Below are 14,561 nucleotides of genomic sequence, written 5' to 3'. Positions count from 1 at the left end.
TTTTCATAGACTTCTCCAAGGGTTAAAATCAAAGGGGCCAGCCCACAGAATGAGCAAAGTTGATCAGCATAGGGACAGATGAAGGTGGGACCCTGGACTCACAGGAAGAGCAGGAATCGGGTTGAGACGCTAATAACCTGTGGAGTTGACAGAAGCTTACATGTATCAGAGCGTCGCACAGCCTGGATTCTGCTTTGATGAACTTGCTGTAGCCAGAGCCTGAGGACCAGGTGACTTCAAGAAAACCGCTGGGAGGTCTGGGGAATGATAAAGAGGAAGAAAGGGCGATGAGAAACAAGAATGCACATAAAAGCCTCCAGAAAACGGAAAGATGACCCAACAAATGCTATGGTCAGAGGCAGATCTGTCTCACCAGGATCCTGGTGCTCACCTGGTGGGGTTCAAAGGTGGGTTACAGAATTACCCTTGTGAACCGGCAGGAAAGAAATGTCACCCTGACACAACTCACTTAGGTATACATAAAAAGTAAGATGAATGAATTCACGGATTGATACCTGAAAACAAATATGAGAGTTAATTGGAGACTCTAGATGGGGTGGTATATGGGTGTTCGCTCTCAAGTTCGTTTCACTTTTTTACGTGTTTGGAGCTTTTCATAATGTTGGAGGTAAACAGTTTAGAGCTAGTTCAGTTAGGGCCACTGTCTATATCCACTTGCCTCTGTGAGCCCCGTCACATTTCTGCCAGGATGTCACTTAACAGACACGTGATCTTACCACATTTAGACATTGGTGTTTGTCAGTTTTTTCTATGTCTGACTGGTTGTAATTTCTTTTTCATTCTACATATGCAGATTCACTCCCACTTGTGCATTTTTCCCCAGTGCACGCCGGAAGCCGGCAAGACTTGGACACGCGAGCCCGGCGCGCATGCGCCCCTGTTTCTGCGCCTGGCCTTGGGCCGCCGGGAGCCCCACGTGACCCGCCGCCATCTTTTTTCCGGGCGGTGGCGTCCCGCGCCACTGCGCAGGCGCTTGCACAGGCGCGGGAGCGGCAGAGGGCGTGCGGACGGACGGCTTCTTCCCAGGTCAGGTCCCGGGGCCCCGAGCGCCTGAGTTTCCCCAGGTGGGTGGCGGGCGGGACCCCAGGCGCGACGCGGGCGCTGACTGGCTTCCTCCCGCAGGCTGGGCTGCAGTATGGCGGCGCTGCTGGCGAGGCGCGTGCTGGCGACGGTCGCGGGCCCTCTCCGACGCCTGAGCCCCTGCGCCGAGGCGCCCGCCTGGTGCAGGTCCCTGCTGGCCGGTCTGGCGGGCGCCGGGCCGCGCTTGCTGCTCGCGGGCGCCCGGCCGCTCCCGCAGCCCGTCGCAGGCTTCAAGACCAAGGCTGTGCTCAAGAAGCGCTGCAAGGACTGCTACCTGGTGAAGCGGCGCGGGCGCTGGTGCGTCTACTGCGAGACCAACCCCAGGCACAAGCAGCGACAGATGCGGCGAGACTGACGGTGTCCTGGAACGTGCCTTATCAGAGAAAATAAATGTTCACAGCCTGTGCTGACCGTAGTTGACCTTAGGGCTTTGTTGAATCCGCTCCAAGGCTTTTGCAGCCCTTTGTATCAGTCCACGTCTGGTTAAGCTAGAGCCCCAGAGGGGAAACGAGTGGCTTTTCTCATCCGCAGACTTGATACCGCCGTTTACCGGTGACGAGTCCCGCTTCCTCAGGTGTTGAAGTATGACGCCAGGGAAGCACGCGCAGGCAAGCGTAGAGTAGAAAGTAAGAAGCTCTAGAAACGGAAAGTGAAAGCAGACTTCTCCCGGGTGGAAGAAGGGGACCCAAAGGCGGAATCCATCGGGTTGAGCAAATCTTGCCCTTTTTATAGGTTTTATTCTCCCTTATCTCTTTCCTTCCTGCCTATGTGACTAGGCCCGGTTGGGCGGGGGGGTAGGTCCCAAGGGGCACCAATTAGCATCTCCTTGTCTATGGTCCCTGACAAGGACCGGGAAATTTGTAATCAATGGGCTCTGGAGATCCTTGACATTCCATTCTCCCAGGTCAGTCTCCCAACTTCCAGAGGCAGATGGCTTTCATGGCTCCATTTCCTCCATCTGACCCGATCCTCTATTTCTACGCTATCCACACTAACTGCCTGTCCCCAGTTCTGACTTCAGAATCTGCAGAATTAGGCCTAGAGAGTGGAAGATCCCAGAAAGCACAGCTAGTTTTATCTCCCCAGCCTCAGAAAACAAGATTTTTTAGAAAGAGCTGCTAGAGTCCAAAGGCTCTTCCTATGGGTTAGCTCCAGTCCCATCCCAAGGACAAGACATTGGTGGCAACTTCTAGCTAAAAGAAACTTTATCTGCTCACTGTAAATGCCTTTGGGGTAGCTGTTAAATTTGTTTGTCATCCTTGGTCTGAGACTGCCGAGCAGTCAGCAAGTTAGGTTAATGCTGGTGGTTTTGATGTTTTGCTAAAGTAGATGACTAGCAAAACAATACTGAAAAGTGAAAAGGTGCCCAGACAAACCAAAACCACTCCGGTCGCAGGAACTCACACAAGAGATTTTATTAGGCAGAGAATGGTGTCTGCCCTGAAGACAGAGAGAGACAGAGCTCCACTTAAATAGTTGAATTTCCCAGGGCTAAGGACAATGGGGCCAGTTGCTGAGCAGTTAAAATTTGGGGGCTACAGATTAAGCCAATGGCTGCCTAGCACAAGCTGACAGGTGGACCAATGACTGACTAGGATGGCAGACTGACAGCTGGGGGTGCTGTCCTTGGCTTCCCCTGCAGGCATGTTCTGCAACTGGCTGCCCAGGAAGGAGCCCCAGGAGGTCATAGGTCGTAGGTGGAGGTGAGAGTCAGACTGCAAGGCAACACCCCTGGCGGGTTCACGTGGGTAGAGCCCTGCATCGAGCGCTGTGTTGGCAGCTGCGGACCTACCGTTCCATGTCGCCCACCGGGCAGCCCACCAAGCAGCCCACCGAGCACTACGGATACCCTGGCGTCTGCCCAGGAATCTGAAGGAAGCATTATGATCTGGCATTTTGGGGAGCTGCTATTTGTCAGTGCTGAAAAACCGGCAGGATTCTTGCTCCCTTGGAAAGCAGGTTCTCTGGGACTGGCTCCTTGTGTGGCCTGGAGGTGCTGTGAGCCCCAGCGGTGAGTCCCATAAATCCAGTGAACTCTGGTCTGACATGGTTACTGACTGGTTCTAAACTACAGTTCACAAGGGTGGGCCCACGACTCCAACAGAGAGAGCTGTGGGCTGCTTTCCTCTGCATAGGGAAGGGGGAGACTTACTAGAGTACCAGCTTCCCCAGTGTTGCAGATTCAGAATTGTTCACAGTGGGTGATGACAATAAATGACAAATTTCAAGCACCAGGTATCATTTCCCAAGTCACCTGGTAGCCTTTGTGATGTACCTGTGCCCTGGGCCTCTGATGCTCAGGGAGGTGGGACGGATACTCCCAGTGGAGGCTGTGCACCAATGGATTATCAGACAGTGAGGAGAGGGATCTTGGCAATGATGAGCAAGCATACCTTGACCTCGGGGGTTGGTGTGGTGATGGACACTTGTCCATGCACGCGTGCAAATGTGGAGCATGACTGGGGGAGTTCAGAAGCAGCAGAGCTGGTTTTGGGGTGCTAGGCCCCAGGTGGGAAAGCGGGTAGTGTCATAAGCAGAGCCCAGCATCTTATGGGGAGGGGGCCTGGTATAGAAATATGAATGCTTGAGTCCTTGGGGCCCAGGTCACTCGTCACAGGCAGCCCACCCAGCACCCACTGGAGACCAACAGCGGTGCCCTGGGCAGGGGCCCTGCCGCACTGTCTCCCTGGGGAGCGACAAGGCACTGGTTGGCCTGGTGTTGGGGACCTCTTCTGCATGCCCACTGTGACGTCCAGCTCTCCCATGTGAAGTGGTGCTGCACAGAGGTTCCGAGCATGGGCCTAGATCCCAGATCCAACACTTGCCCGTGGTATGACCTTGGTTCTGCGCTTCAGTTCCCTCATCTGTGAAGTGGATGAGAAAGGTGAGCACACCAGAATTCCCACCGTGGAGTCAGTGTGATAGAATGCAAGTGTTGCGTTTGTGTGTGTTTTTATTAGTAACAGAATAAGTTATGACTTTTATTTCCAAGATTTTCCAGTAAAATTGTTTTTCAATAAAAATAAGTAAGCCTTTCCAATGGCTGCATTCCTTTCCTCTGAATGAGGCTGCAGACAGGCTTGGGGGTGGTGGGGAGGGATTCCGAGTCTGTGTGAGGATACTCGGGACCTTCTGGAAGAAAGTATGCGTGTCCAGACCACCCACGAGGACACACGAGCCACACCAGTGCTTGTAAGTCAAGGCGCTTCGTTGCCCACTCTTTGGGGCCTTAGGGAAGGGCTCCACTGGACGGTTTGATCTGCAGGGCCACCTTCTGGGGTGTCTCCAGTGCTGTGCTGTGGCAACCTTGGCCTCCCCACACAGGAAACAGCCATATGGGCTGCGCACAGCCTGGCAGACTGACTGTCCCACCCGACTCCCAAGGGTGTGTCCAGTGGAACCAAACAGATGAGACCAGACTTCCTAGAATTCAGCTTCCAAAATTCCAGGGTTATTTTGCTGAATTCTCTCGACCTAGGCAACCCTTGTGAGCCCGGGGAGACTGCAGGCAGGTGAGTGGTGACAGTCACGGGAGCAGGAATAGAGCCAGCCTGCCCGGTCCGGTAAGTTGAGAAGTTGAGGTGACTGCTCACCTCAGTCGGCAGGAGTGCGGGCACAGGTAGCTGTATCAAGCGTGTCAGCTGAGGGGATGGCGGCTTGGTCTGCACCAGCTGCAGCAGGGCACTTGGGAGGTCAGACCCCAGGTGTGCCCTGGCCCCTGAGGCTGGAGTCAGGCCAGCTGGAGGCGTGGCCAGGCTGGTTCTTGAAGCATCTCCCATTGGAGTGTGGACACTGTCTCCCCCATGTTCTCATGTGGTCATCCCTCTGTATCTGTGTCCTGATCTGAGGACCCCAATCAGAGTGGACTAGGGCCACACTAATGACCTCACTGAACCTAGTTACCTCTCCAAAGGCCCCAACTCCAAATCCAGGCCCTTTCTGAGGCATTGAGGTTGGGACATGAACATGTTCATTTGGGGGACAGTTCAGCCCATTGCAGATATGAGATGTGAGGTGACCTCACATGTACCTTTCCTCCTGGGATTGGGGGGACCTCACTATCCTTCCAGAAATGGGGTTTTCAAAAATGGGCTATGCAAGAAGCCTATCTGTGGAAGAGATCCCCAGTCCCAGTTGGCAGCAGGTCTAGAGGGCCTGGAGGCTGCAGTGGGGAGCCACGACCACAGCAGCCTCGACCTGTCCAGGAGAGGACAAAGCCTGTCTTGGCATGAACTGTGCTTTGGACGGCTCGCCCTCGCCACAGAGGAGCTGCAGGACAGGAGGCTTTGAGAGCTGCGACTTCCGTGTCGAGTCTACCTAGGCCACACTGGGCAGGAGGAGGACATATCACCGAAGGGAACTGTGCGGTGTGGAGAGCCCAGCTCTGCTCAGCAAGAGGGAGCACCACCAGCTGGCCTTCCTGAGGAGCTGTGGACACACCAAGGCATGTGTCCTGTGGGACCCCAGAAGTGTGAAACCTCTTTCCACAAGGAGCATGTTACAGGCTGTTCACCAGGACTGGAATTCCTCCTCCGTGAGAGGGGGCTTTCCCCAAGCGTGTGCATGACTGTGTGTGTGGTATATGTGTTCATGTGTGCATGAGCACGTGTGCATGCAGGTGTGTACATGTGAGCGTGAATGTGTGTACATGAAGCTGTGTGAGCACGTATGCATGCAGCAGTGTGTGTACACATGAACGTGTGCATGAACCTGTGTGCATGTGTATGTGGCTGTGTGTGCTTGTGTGCACACAGGCACCACGTGCTCGTGCACACACAGCCAGTGTAGGGAGGGTGTGTAATACGTTGGCAGAGCTGCTACAGTGATCTCCGTGGACTGCAGGACCTTCAGCCAATGGACCTCTTCTTTCTCAGTGTGTGTCTTCTGGCGACCACATGACCTCCCTGCTTCCATCTCTGCCTGGCGTCATTGATGCTGTGGAATGTCCTCAGTGCAGGCCCTGGGAGGTGGAGGACAGAGGGGCTCCTACCCTGGCTGTCCTTCTGTCTAGGCAGGACTGGACAGTGGGCAGTAAGACTTACAAGTGGACCATGCAGGGTCTCGAAGGCAGAGGGCCTGGCCTGCTTGGAGTCTGAGACCCTGTGAAGGATGATGTTCAGCTGGAATCTGAAGGTTGATGGTGGATAGGGTGTTGTGGAGGCAGCTTTGCAGAGGGCCATGTCTGGGTGCACAGCCTGGGAACTGAGCAATGTTCTGTGTGGTCGAAGCCTGTCTCCCATGCATCCTGCTGGGGGGAAATCTGACTACGGTTGCACACCTGTCGCTCTGTGCTTGGTGCCGTGGGAATTCGGGCATGCACAGGCATGGCCTCGAGGAGCTTGACGGTTGCAGAAGCACATCCCAGCCATGATACGGACAGGAATCTACTAAGAAAGAGGATGCACTTCCAGGGAACACTCCCCTGACCGAGGGGGCTTCTGATCGTTGTGCTTGAGTCGGGTCTTTTGTTTTTGCCCCATCGCTTCGGGCGTGATTGGCCTGCCACACTCTGCCTAGAAGTGAAGCCAGACCCTGTTAAGCCAGAGTGTGCAGCAGCGACCACGAGGTGGGCTTGATTGGAGCTAGGCCATGTCGACTGGCACCTGAGTGTGCTGAGGCCGATGACATCTAGGCTTCAGTCCCAGCAACCGTGCAGTCACTCCCTGCCATCGCCAGCCTTGGCACCAGGCACACCTGGCTTTGGACCATTCTCTGACGGGACATCCTGTGCTCTGCGGGCAGTCTTAGCCCGTTTCTTGTTGCTGTAACAAAGTAGCTGAGGACGGGTAACTGATAAGGAACAGAAGTGTATGTGGCTTATGGTTCCAGGGCCTGGTAGCATCAGCATCTAGTAAGGCCTCCTGCTGCACCCCTGTGCCTGGCGCCACATGGGGAGACAGCACCCTGCTAGCACAGGTCTCTCCTCTTCTTATAAAGCCACCAAAGCCCACCCTCATGACCTCATTTAGCCTTACCTCCCGAAGGTGCCTCCTCCGAGTGGAGCACAGGACTCTGTGGACCATTTCCAACACATGGATGTGGGGACACAGTCAAACAGCAGGTGTTGGTCAGCATCCTGGCTGCAGCCACGAGACGTCCACAGCACCTCCCACTGTGTGCTCAGCCAAGCATCCCAGACACTGCCGGGTGCCTTGGAGACGGTCCCTCCAGTTGAGAACCAACGCATCGAGGCAGGTCGCTTCACCTCTCTGGGCCCGTTTTCCCAACCAGGAAATGGGAGCGAGGTTGCCTGCCCTAACACGCCGCCTCAGGGCAAGGCCTGCGGTGCCCATGCCCCACGTGGGAAGCGATGCCTGGAACCCAGGTGCGGGGAGGGTCAGGGTCAAGGGAGGCACAGCCGGGTGCAGAGTGATGGGCACTGCTGTGGACATCACTCAGCCAAGGGCCACCCCCAGGCCCTGGGTCATGGGCACTTCCAGGTTCCTCAGTGGTGGACTAAGCAAGAGTCCTGCAGAAAGGGCAGTGCCCGGAGGTGGGCACCCTGTCCTGCAGGGGCCCTGCTAGAGGAGGGCAGACCACCCTGCACCAAAGCTGCCCTGCAGCCATCAGGGACCCAGAGGCAGGCCAGGGCAGTGTCCCCCATCTCGTGAGGGCTCATGCTGAAACTGAAGAGGAGCTGAAGAACGCTTGCTCACGCGGACACCACCACGTCGGCTCGCCCAGGAGCAGTGCCTGCCCCCCACCACGTGAGGACAGCAAGACAGTGCCATCTGTGAACCAGGATGGTGACTCTGGACCTGCCAGTGCCTGACCGCTGGCCTCCAGCCCCATAACGGTGAGAAGGAGCCTGCGGTCAGACCCCCCAGGTTGCTCTTGCTGGCGCCAGGCGTGCTGGCGGGGGCTCGCTCCTACCACCCAGCGTGGCTCCTCACCTGCTCCTGCAGGCTGCACTAGGGGACAGACCAGACACCGCCTAGGTGGCCGCAGGTGAGACCGGAGGACACACACCGTCCACACTGACCAGGGCACCTCTCACCAGCAATCTAGGAGACAGTAAAAGCTGCCATTTGCCCAGCAGGGGATCCAAAGTCAAAAGGAGGACCAGGTCCAGTGTGCAGAACCTCTGGGAAAGGTTGGGCCCATTGGCCACAGAACAAGGGAGCAGCTCCAGACATGCCGATGATGTGTGCCCCTGGACCCTGGGCACCATGCAGGGATCCACAGCGCTGCTCTTGGACACAAAGGACAACCCTGCAAGAAGCTGGAAGGAGGGGTGGGTGGGGGCAAGAATGGAGGAAGGAGGGACTGTATAGAGGGAAAAGGGGTGGGAGGGGAGGGGGGGAGGGAAAAATAACAGAATGGATCAGACCTCCTTACCCTATGTAGATGTGTGATCACGCAAGTGGTATCCGTTACTCCATCTGCAAACAGAAACATGTATCCCATTTGTTTACAATAAACAGAAAGAAGCTGGAAGGACCTGTCCAGCAGTGGGCAGGCGGCTAAGCCTCCCAGGGTGGCACCAGCCTCTGGGACTGGGAGCCGAGCCTCAGTGTGCTGCCGGCCATTCCAAGTGCACAGGCTTCACACAACAGTGCCAGGGAAAGCGAACGCTTGCAAACGTGACCTCGTGTTTCTGAAGGCAAGAATGATTAGGTGGTGCTGTTGGAAGGCCATGTAGCAACTCGGGCCACGGCTGGTCTCCTCAGTGGGGAGGGGGCAGAGCCTTCCTGGGCTTCAAGTGTTTTAAGGAGTTATGTTCCTACTTGCTTTTATAATTGATAATCAGAAGAAAATATAAAAATATGTGAATGATATGCTTATTGAAAGGAATTAGGGCCACAGAGGTGTCATGGGTGGGACCTGAGACATCCCCCAAAGTCTCATGTGTTCAGAGGTGGGACTTTCAGGCCATGAGGGACCAGGACTGTGACCCCATTGTGGACAGCCCAGGTCAGGGTAGTGCCCAGTAGGGCCTGGGCTGCTGGACCCTCACCCTGCCCAAGGCTCTGCCTTCTCTGTCTCAGCAGAAGCTTCCTGATGGGAGGTCAGCTTTGATGCAGAGCCTGCCTCCCCGGGACACGAGGACAGGTCCCTCTCCCACACCCTCCTTGCTGTGTCCCTTCCCCTCCTTTCCTGTGTATTTATTTATTTTGGTGCTGGTCACACATGCTGGGCAAGTGCTGTACCACTGAGCCCCAGCCCCAGCCATTTTTATTGATTAAGACAGGGTCTTGCGAAGTTGCCCCAGGCTGGGCTCCGACTTGCCTGCCTCCTGCCCCTGGGATGCATTTCCTTTCCTCCTTCCAGGGCCAGGGGGTAACGGTCGCCAGCCACACAGCCCAGCGCACAGCCCAGCGCACAGCCCAGCGCTGCCTGTGTGAAGCGAGTCTTTGACCTGATGTGAGAAGTCTCTCACCGTCCCTGGGCCACTGGACCGTCTGGGCTCCGCCCTGCACTCTGCAGGTGGTGGTCTTGCTCATCCCTTGCAGAGGCCACAGCCCCTGGCCTGCTGCTGCGGGGAAGGTGGGCAGGCGCAGCCACACTCAGTCATGCACTGGTCACCTGACCTGCTCACGCTGCGGCTGAGAGCCGAGGTGTTTGCTCTCTGACCTTCAAGACGGCTGCCAGCCCTGTTGTGAATGCTCACCGCCCAGGCCGAGTGTGTGCGCCAGCGAGTGTGCGCACGTGCAGCTCAGTCTGGTCACAAGCAGCCGGACCTTCGTTTCTGCTCTGAAGACCTCTGAGCAATCCCGACTCACTTTTAAAGTCAGACAGTGCAGATAAAACCGAGGAGTGGGAGGAGATGCCTGGCCTCCCGCCCGCTGCCTGCCGCTGACCCCTTCCCGGCCAATGCCCAGGGAGGAGCCGTGCTCACCTTCCCTCCAGGGTCAGTTATTTTCAACTCCAGTTGCTGTTGAAAATTTTAAATCTTGAAATAACATGCTTTTCCTAAATTTAAGAATGTAAAGTTTTAAGAAGGCACTGAACCAGTTTTCTCGCAAAAGCATCCACTCTGGGAGAGTGGCTTCCAGGAAGGCTCAGCGTTTCCTGTCAGGAGTGCCGCTATGCCTCAGCCAGGCTGCAGCCGCACCCGCCCCGCCCCACGGGGCTCCTCCTGCCTGGGTCTGTCTCTCTCCTTTGTGTATCCCAGACCTGGTCCAGCATGGCTCACCTGAGGCCCTTAACTTAATGACATCTGCACAGACACTATTCCAAAGTGTTGCCATGTTGGGGTAGACCCTCCATAAGTGCAGTAGAACATTCTAGAATCATCTAAACTTAGATCATCCTTACTGGATAGTGTTCTCATGTTTCCAGTTGGAGAAGTCACCCAAGGAGAGAGTGGAGTTTTCTCTTGACCCCACTGTCTCTGTCTCCTGGGAAGCAGGCGGGCTCAGTCCTGCAGGGACCTCCTGCAGGGACTCTGGGCAGTGGCCAGGCCTGCCCCTCACCACCTACCCCCAAGGGTGCCTCCAGCTCGCTTCTTGCCAGCCCGGGGCCTCTCTCCTCCTCAGGCAGCTCTGCCTGGCTTCTTTGGCCAGTCAGGTCGGTCTCCTGAGTGCTGTTTTATTTAGGGAATTTTCCTGCATCTGCATGAATTTTCTTCTTTTCTCTTTCCTTTTCTGATTTTTTTTCCGTTTTATAATTGGTGATTGTTATTCCCAATTTCAGTTCAATTATTCCTTTCTCCACATATTCACTTGTCATTTTCTCTTTAAAACACATGGGAGAAATGTAGACATTTCTAGAACAAAGCAAGCTATTTTGAATTGCATGAGGAATTGACTTCCCACATCGATATTTGGAGCCAGCTGACAGGACGCGAAGCTGGTGGCCTCAGGGATCCCCAGCAGCCCCCGGGTGGAGCTCCCAGTTCACTCCCAGGCAGCCGCTGCGCGCATCCCCACAGCCGCCCGAGTCCAGACGCCGCTCTCCTGAAGCCTGCCTTTCGGTGGTCAGCAAGCCGACCGCCTGTTCTAAACTGCCGCAGGTGTTGGGGTGTGACTTCTATCGTTCACTCACGCATTGCTTCAGCTCCAACAGCCGTGGCCTGCAGCAAGCGAGTCAGACCCTGTGACTCCTCAGCCAAGCGTCCAGCCACACGCACGCTCCCTGAGCCTCGCGAGTCAGGTGCTGTGCTGAGCTCGTGGCATCAGACCCTGCCTGATCACCAGGGACGGGCAACCGGCTGTAGGTGGCATCCCCCACTGCAAAACACCAGTGGTCTGAACCAGGTGAGCAATGCATTGTCACCTCGCACCGAGGACAGTCGTGGGGAGTGGGCTCTGTAGCCACTCTTGGTTTGGGTTTCCTGCTCTCCGTCTGTCCTTCTCTCCTGCCAACGAAGTCTGGGTGCCTGGTTCCCATCCTCATGATAACCTTATGACAAGATGGTGGCTGGAGCTCCAGCTATCACACTCAGTATTCTCAGCAGTCAAACAGGGAAGGGCTGGAGGTCAAATACCCCTCGTCCCTCTCAACCTTTTAAGCAGTTCTGGATTCACCATGGATTTTGCTTATATGTCAAAATCTGTCCTGAAAGAACGATGCAGAGACACGAGTCAAAGCTAATCACCGGAGCAGTTCCGTTTTATTTTAAAAATGTACACACTTATTTAGGGCCAGGAAGAGGTGAGGGTGTGAAACGGGGTGATGATTAATTGGGGAGCCTGGTTGCTAGGGGTCTGGGCGGGGTGTCAGGCACCGACTGGGTGCGAGTTCGCGCTGGCAGGAGAAGGTATGAGGAAGTTAAATCAGGAAGACAAGCTCGGCCAGCGCCATTGTTGGGAGAATTAGAAAAGTGATCTCAGAGGTCCCTCCTGTGAAGGAAGGAGGAGAAGAACCCTCTGGAAGAGGCGGCTCTGCAGCTGCGGCCAAGGTGCAAGTGGAAGGAGGCTCATCTAGCAGCGGCGCCCAGCGCACAACCATGCCAGGACACCCAGCCTCTGGGGAGCTCCTGGCACGACTCTGGCCTGAGCCCAGCCGGCAGGGCCACGTTCTGCCCCGCTTCAGGGGTGCCGCGTGCGTGCGGCTCCGGGCACCTCCGGGCACTCCAGAGCTGATCCGAGCTTCCGCTCTGGGTCTGTTGGGATGCAGTTCTGCCGTTGGCTTAGGCATCTGGTGTCCTCGCTGAGGAGTCCGGTGTTCCGCAGGCCACCTACGGTGGCTTTCCCCGGGGCAGCTCCGTCCCAACACCTCTAAGAACATGGCCGTGTCCTGGCCCAACGCTAGCTGCACAGCCACAGTTTGGAGCAGTCGCTATAAATGAGGGAAAGAAGTAGCTGAGCACGGTTTTGCTTCCTGAGTCTCAGCTAGAGGAACTATCTGTCACTTAGAAATGATCTTTCCAGTAAATAAAAGTAGATCTTTTTCATAAACGAGATCTCTCAGAGCTCCAGACTTGCACAAGGCCCACAGCACCAAGACTGTCCTCCGAGTCTGGTTGGTCTTTCGGTCTGCCCTCCTCTCTCTGCCTCTCCAATGGCTGATGAGGCCTCTGGGTTTTTCTCTGTGTTTAAATGACATTTCCTGGCCTCTGCTCCCCCACTGCCTCCACTGTCCTTGAGGACTCTCAAAGGTCACTTGCAGGGCTGTGCTCCTGCAGGTGGGGAGGGTAATGCCATCCCATGGAGGAAGCAGGACACTTAAGGTCCTGCAACCACCGCCTGGTGCAGCCCCCGAGCCCTGAGGCTCCTCTTCCTACTAGGGCTACACCCAGGGGTGTGGGGACCTGTCCTGGTGGGGAAGTGGAGGCCAGGAGGCAGCCTCAGGAAGTCCCCAGGGGAGAAGGCCGGGTAGGCCCAAGGGAGAAGTTCCATCGGAGTCCTAATCTCCAGCCTCCAAGTGTAGGGATTAGCCAGCACCTCTGGAGAGATGGCTGGGGACTGGTCCACCCTCACCAGGCCAGGGAGGGACGCAGATAGACCCCAGGCATGAAGCACCTCCCAGATGTGGGGGAGCCAAACCCCAAAATCGACAGACCACGTTCTGGCTCACAGCCAGGAAGGGAAACGCCTGAGCTGGCCACCACAGGCAGAGTGGAGGCTTTGTAAGGTCAGGAGCTGCACACAGGGCCAAGCCGCTTCCCAGCAGCCACTGGCACCTCCATGTCCACTGGGTCCTGGGTGGACGCTTGGAGACGAGCCAGTGCCACCCAGGACAGCCCCATGCGAGACCTGGGAGACTCCAGGAAACAGCCCTGTGCCTGCACTTCAGAGAACCACCCTAGAGGAAGAGGGGACGGGAAGGAGCCTGTGTCCATGGCTTCCCTCAGCGCCCGCAGGGCCTGCCCTCCTCGGCCTCCACGGGGGGGCCGGAAGTGCATGGCCACATGCTCTGGTCCCTGCTCAGCCTCTACGCCCCTCAGTCCACACAGACCCCGGCCCTGGCCCTCCGCCTCCTGGGCCGACCCGCACTGCACCCCTCTGATGCTGCTGTGGCCTCTGCAGGCGCAGCCAGGTGGAGTGCCCCTGCTGACCTCAGCCAGCCACCCGGTGAGCCGCCAGCAGGGGCCAGTGCCCAGTGCCCACCAGGGAGGCCAGCACTCCAGGCAGCAGCCCCTCTGCAGGCGTGTTTGGATGATCTTTGGGGCCTTCATCATGAATTTGTAAGAGGATTTTTTTCCGTTTGGTTTTGGGCCTATTTGCAACATTATTTTTCTATAAATAAATGCTGTTCCACGTGCCAGAAATCAGAGTCCAAGTCTTGGTGACAGCGTCCCAGGGCACCACCCTGCTGCCGGAGGGGCTGTGGCCTTCGTGCCCTCGGGACCCGAGGGAGGCAGCCCTCCAGCCCTCCGACCTGCTCGCCCACGCGCCTCTGTGTGTGCCAAAACCTGCCCGCTGCCTCTCAGCTCAGCGACGGTGGCATCCCCCGTCCAGTGGCCCTGTTCTGTCCGCACGGGCAGCAGGAAGGAGGCGTGTGCAACGAGAGGAGGCCCAGAGCCAGGGGCTGGGATGGCAGGACAGGAAGGGCCAGTGTGAGGACAGCAAATGTGGTGCCAGGCCTGGTGGCTCCGTGGAGCGTCCAGGGGGGGCTAAGGGTGGAGGGGAAGGAGGGGCTTCCAGCACCACACAGGTGGGCCAGCTGGGCTGGGAGAGCCCGGAGCTTGGAGACCCTGCTGCGTGTGCCAGCCTCGGCCACCTGCTTGGCCTGAGCTGTGGCCGTCCTCACGTGGACCCTGCAGCGAGCTGGGGCAGCCTCTGCACACGCACCTCTGGATGCCGAGTGTGTGAGTCCTCAAGGAGAGGAAGCCCTGTGCCTTCCCAAGGCAGGATCACACGTGTCCCCGTGCACGCGGAGCAGCCCAGGCCCACGTCCGGTAGAGCTGGCCCTCTCCCGTAGCGCTGGGCCTACCTGCTCCTCCCAGCCCGCCTCCAGGACAAGCCCTGTCTGGGCACTTCCAGCTTGAGGCTCAGAGTGAGACCCTCCTAAGCCCCCTGGGTGTGAAGGCAGGAATTCACTTGGAACGCAGCAAGAACCGGACACATTTGGAG

General features: G+C 56.9%; 1 protein-coding gene across 1 annotated transcript; it reads left to right on the top strand.

Annotated features, from left to right (window-relative positions):
- Nucleotides 1-897: 897 nt before the first annotated feature.
- On the top strand, nucleotides 898-1,521 carry Mrpl36 (mitochondrial ribosomal protein L36). Its single transcript, XM_047556897.1, has 2 exons — nucleotides 898-1,047; nucleotides 1,144-1,521. The coding sequence occupies exon 2, from the start codon at nucleotides 1,157-1,159 to the stop codon at nucleotides 1,454-1,456; it is 300 nt and encodes a 99-aa protein (XP_047412853.1). The 5' UTR covers nucleotides 898-1,047; nucleotides 1,144-1,156; the 3' UTR covers nucleotides 1,457-1,521.
- The last annotated feature ends 13,040 nt before the right edge of the window (nucleotides 1,522-14,561 follow it).

Source organism: Sciurus carolinensis, chromosome 6 (genome assembly GCF_902686445.1).
Source record: "Sciurus carolinensis chromosome 6, mSciCar1.2, whole genome shotgun sequence".
Lineage (NCBI taxonomy): Eukaryota > Metazoa > Chordata > Mammalia > Rodentia > Sciuridae > Sciurus > Sciurus carolinensis.
This window is presented reverse-complemented; position numbering and strand designations above follow the sequence as displayed.

Excerpts from the sequence above, each read along its gene's own strand:
- Mrpl36 (XM_047556897.1), top strand. The coding sequence starts at position 1,157 with ATGGCGGCGCTGCTGGCGAGGCGCGTGCTGGCGACGGTCGCGGGCCCT.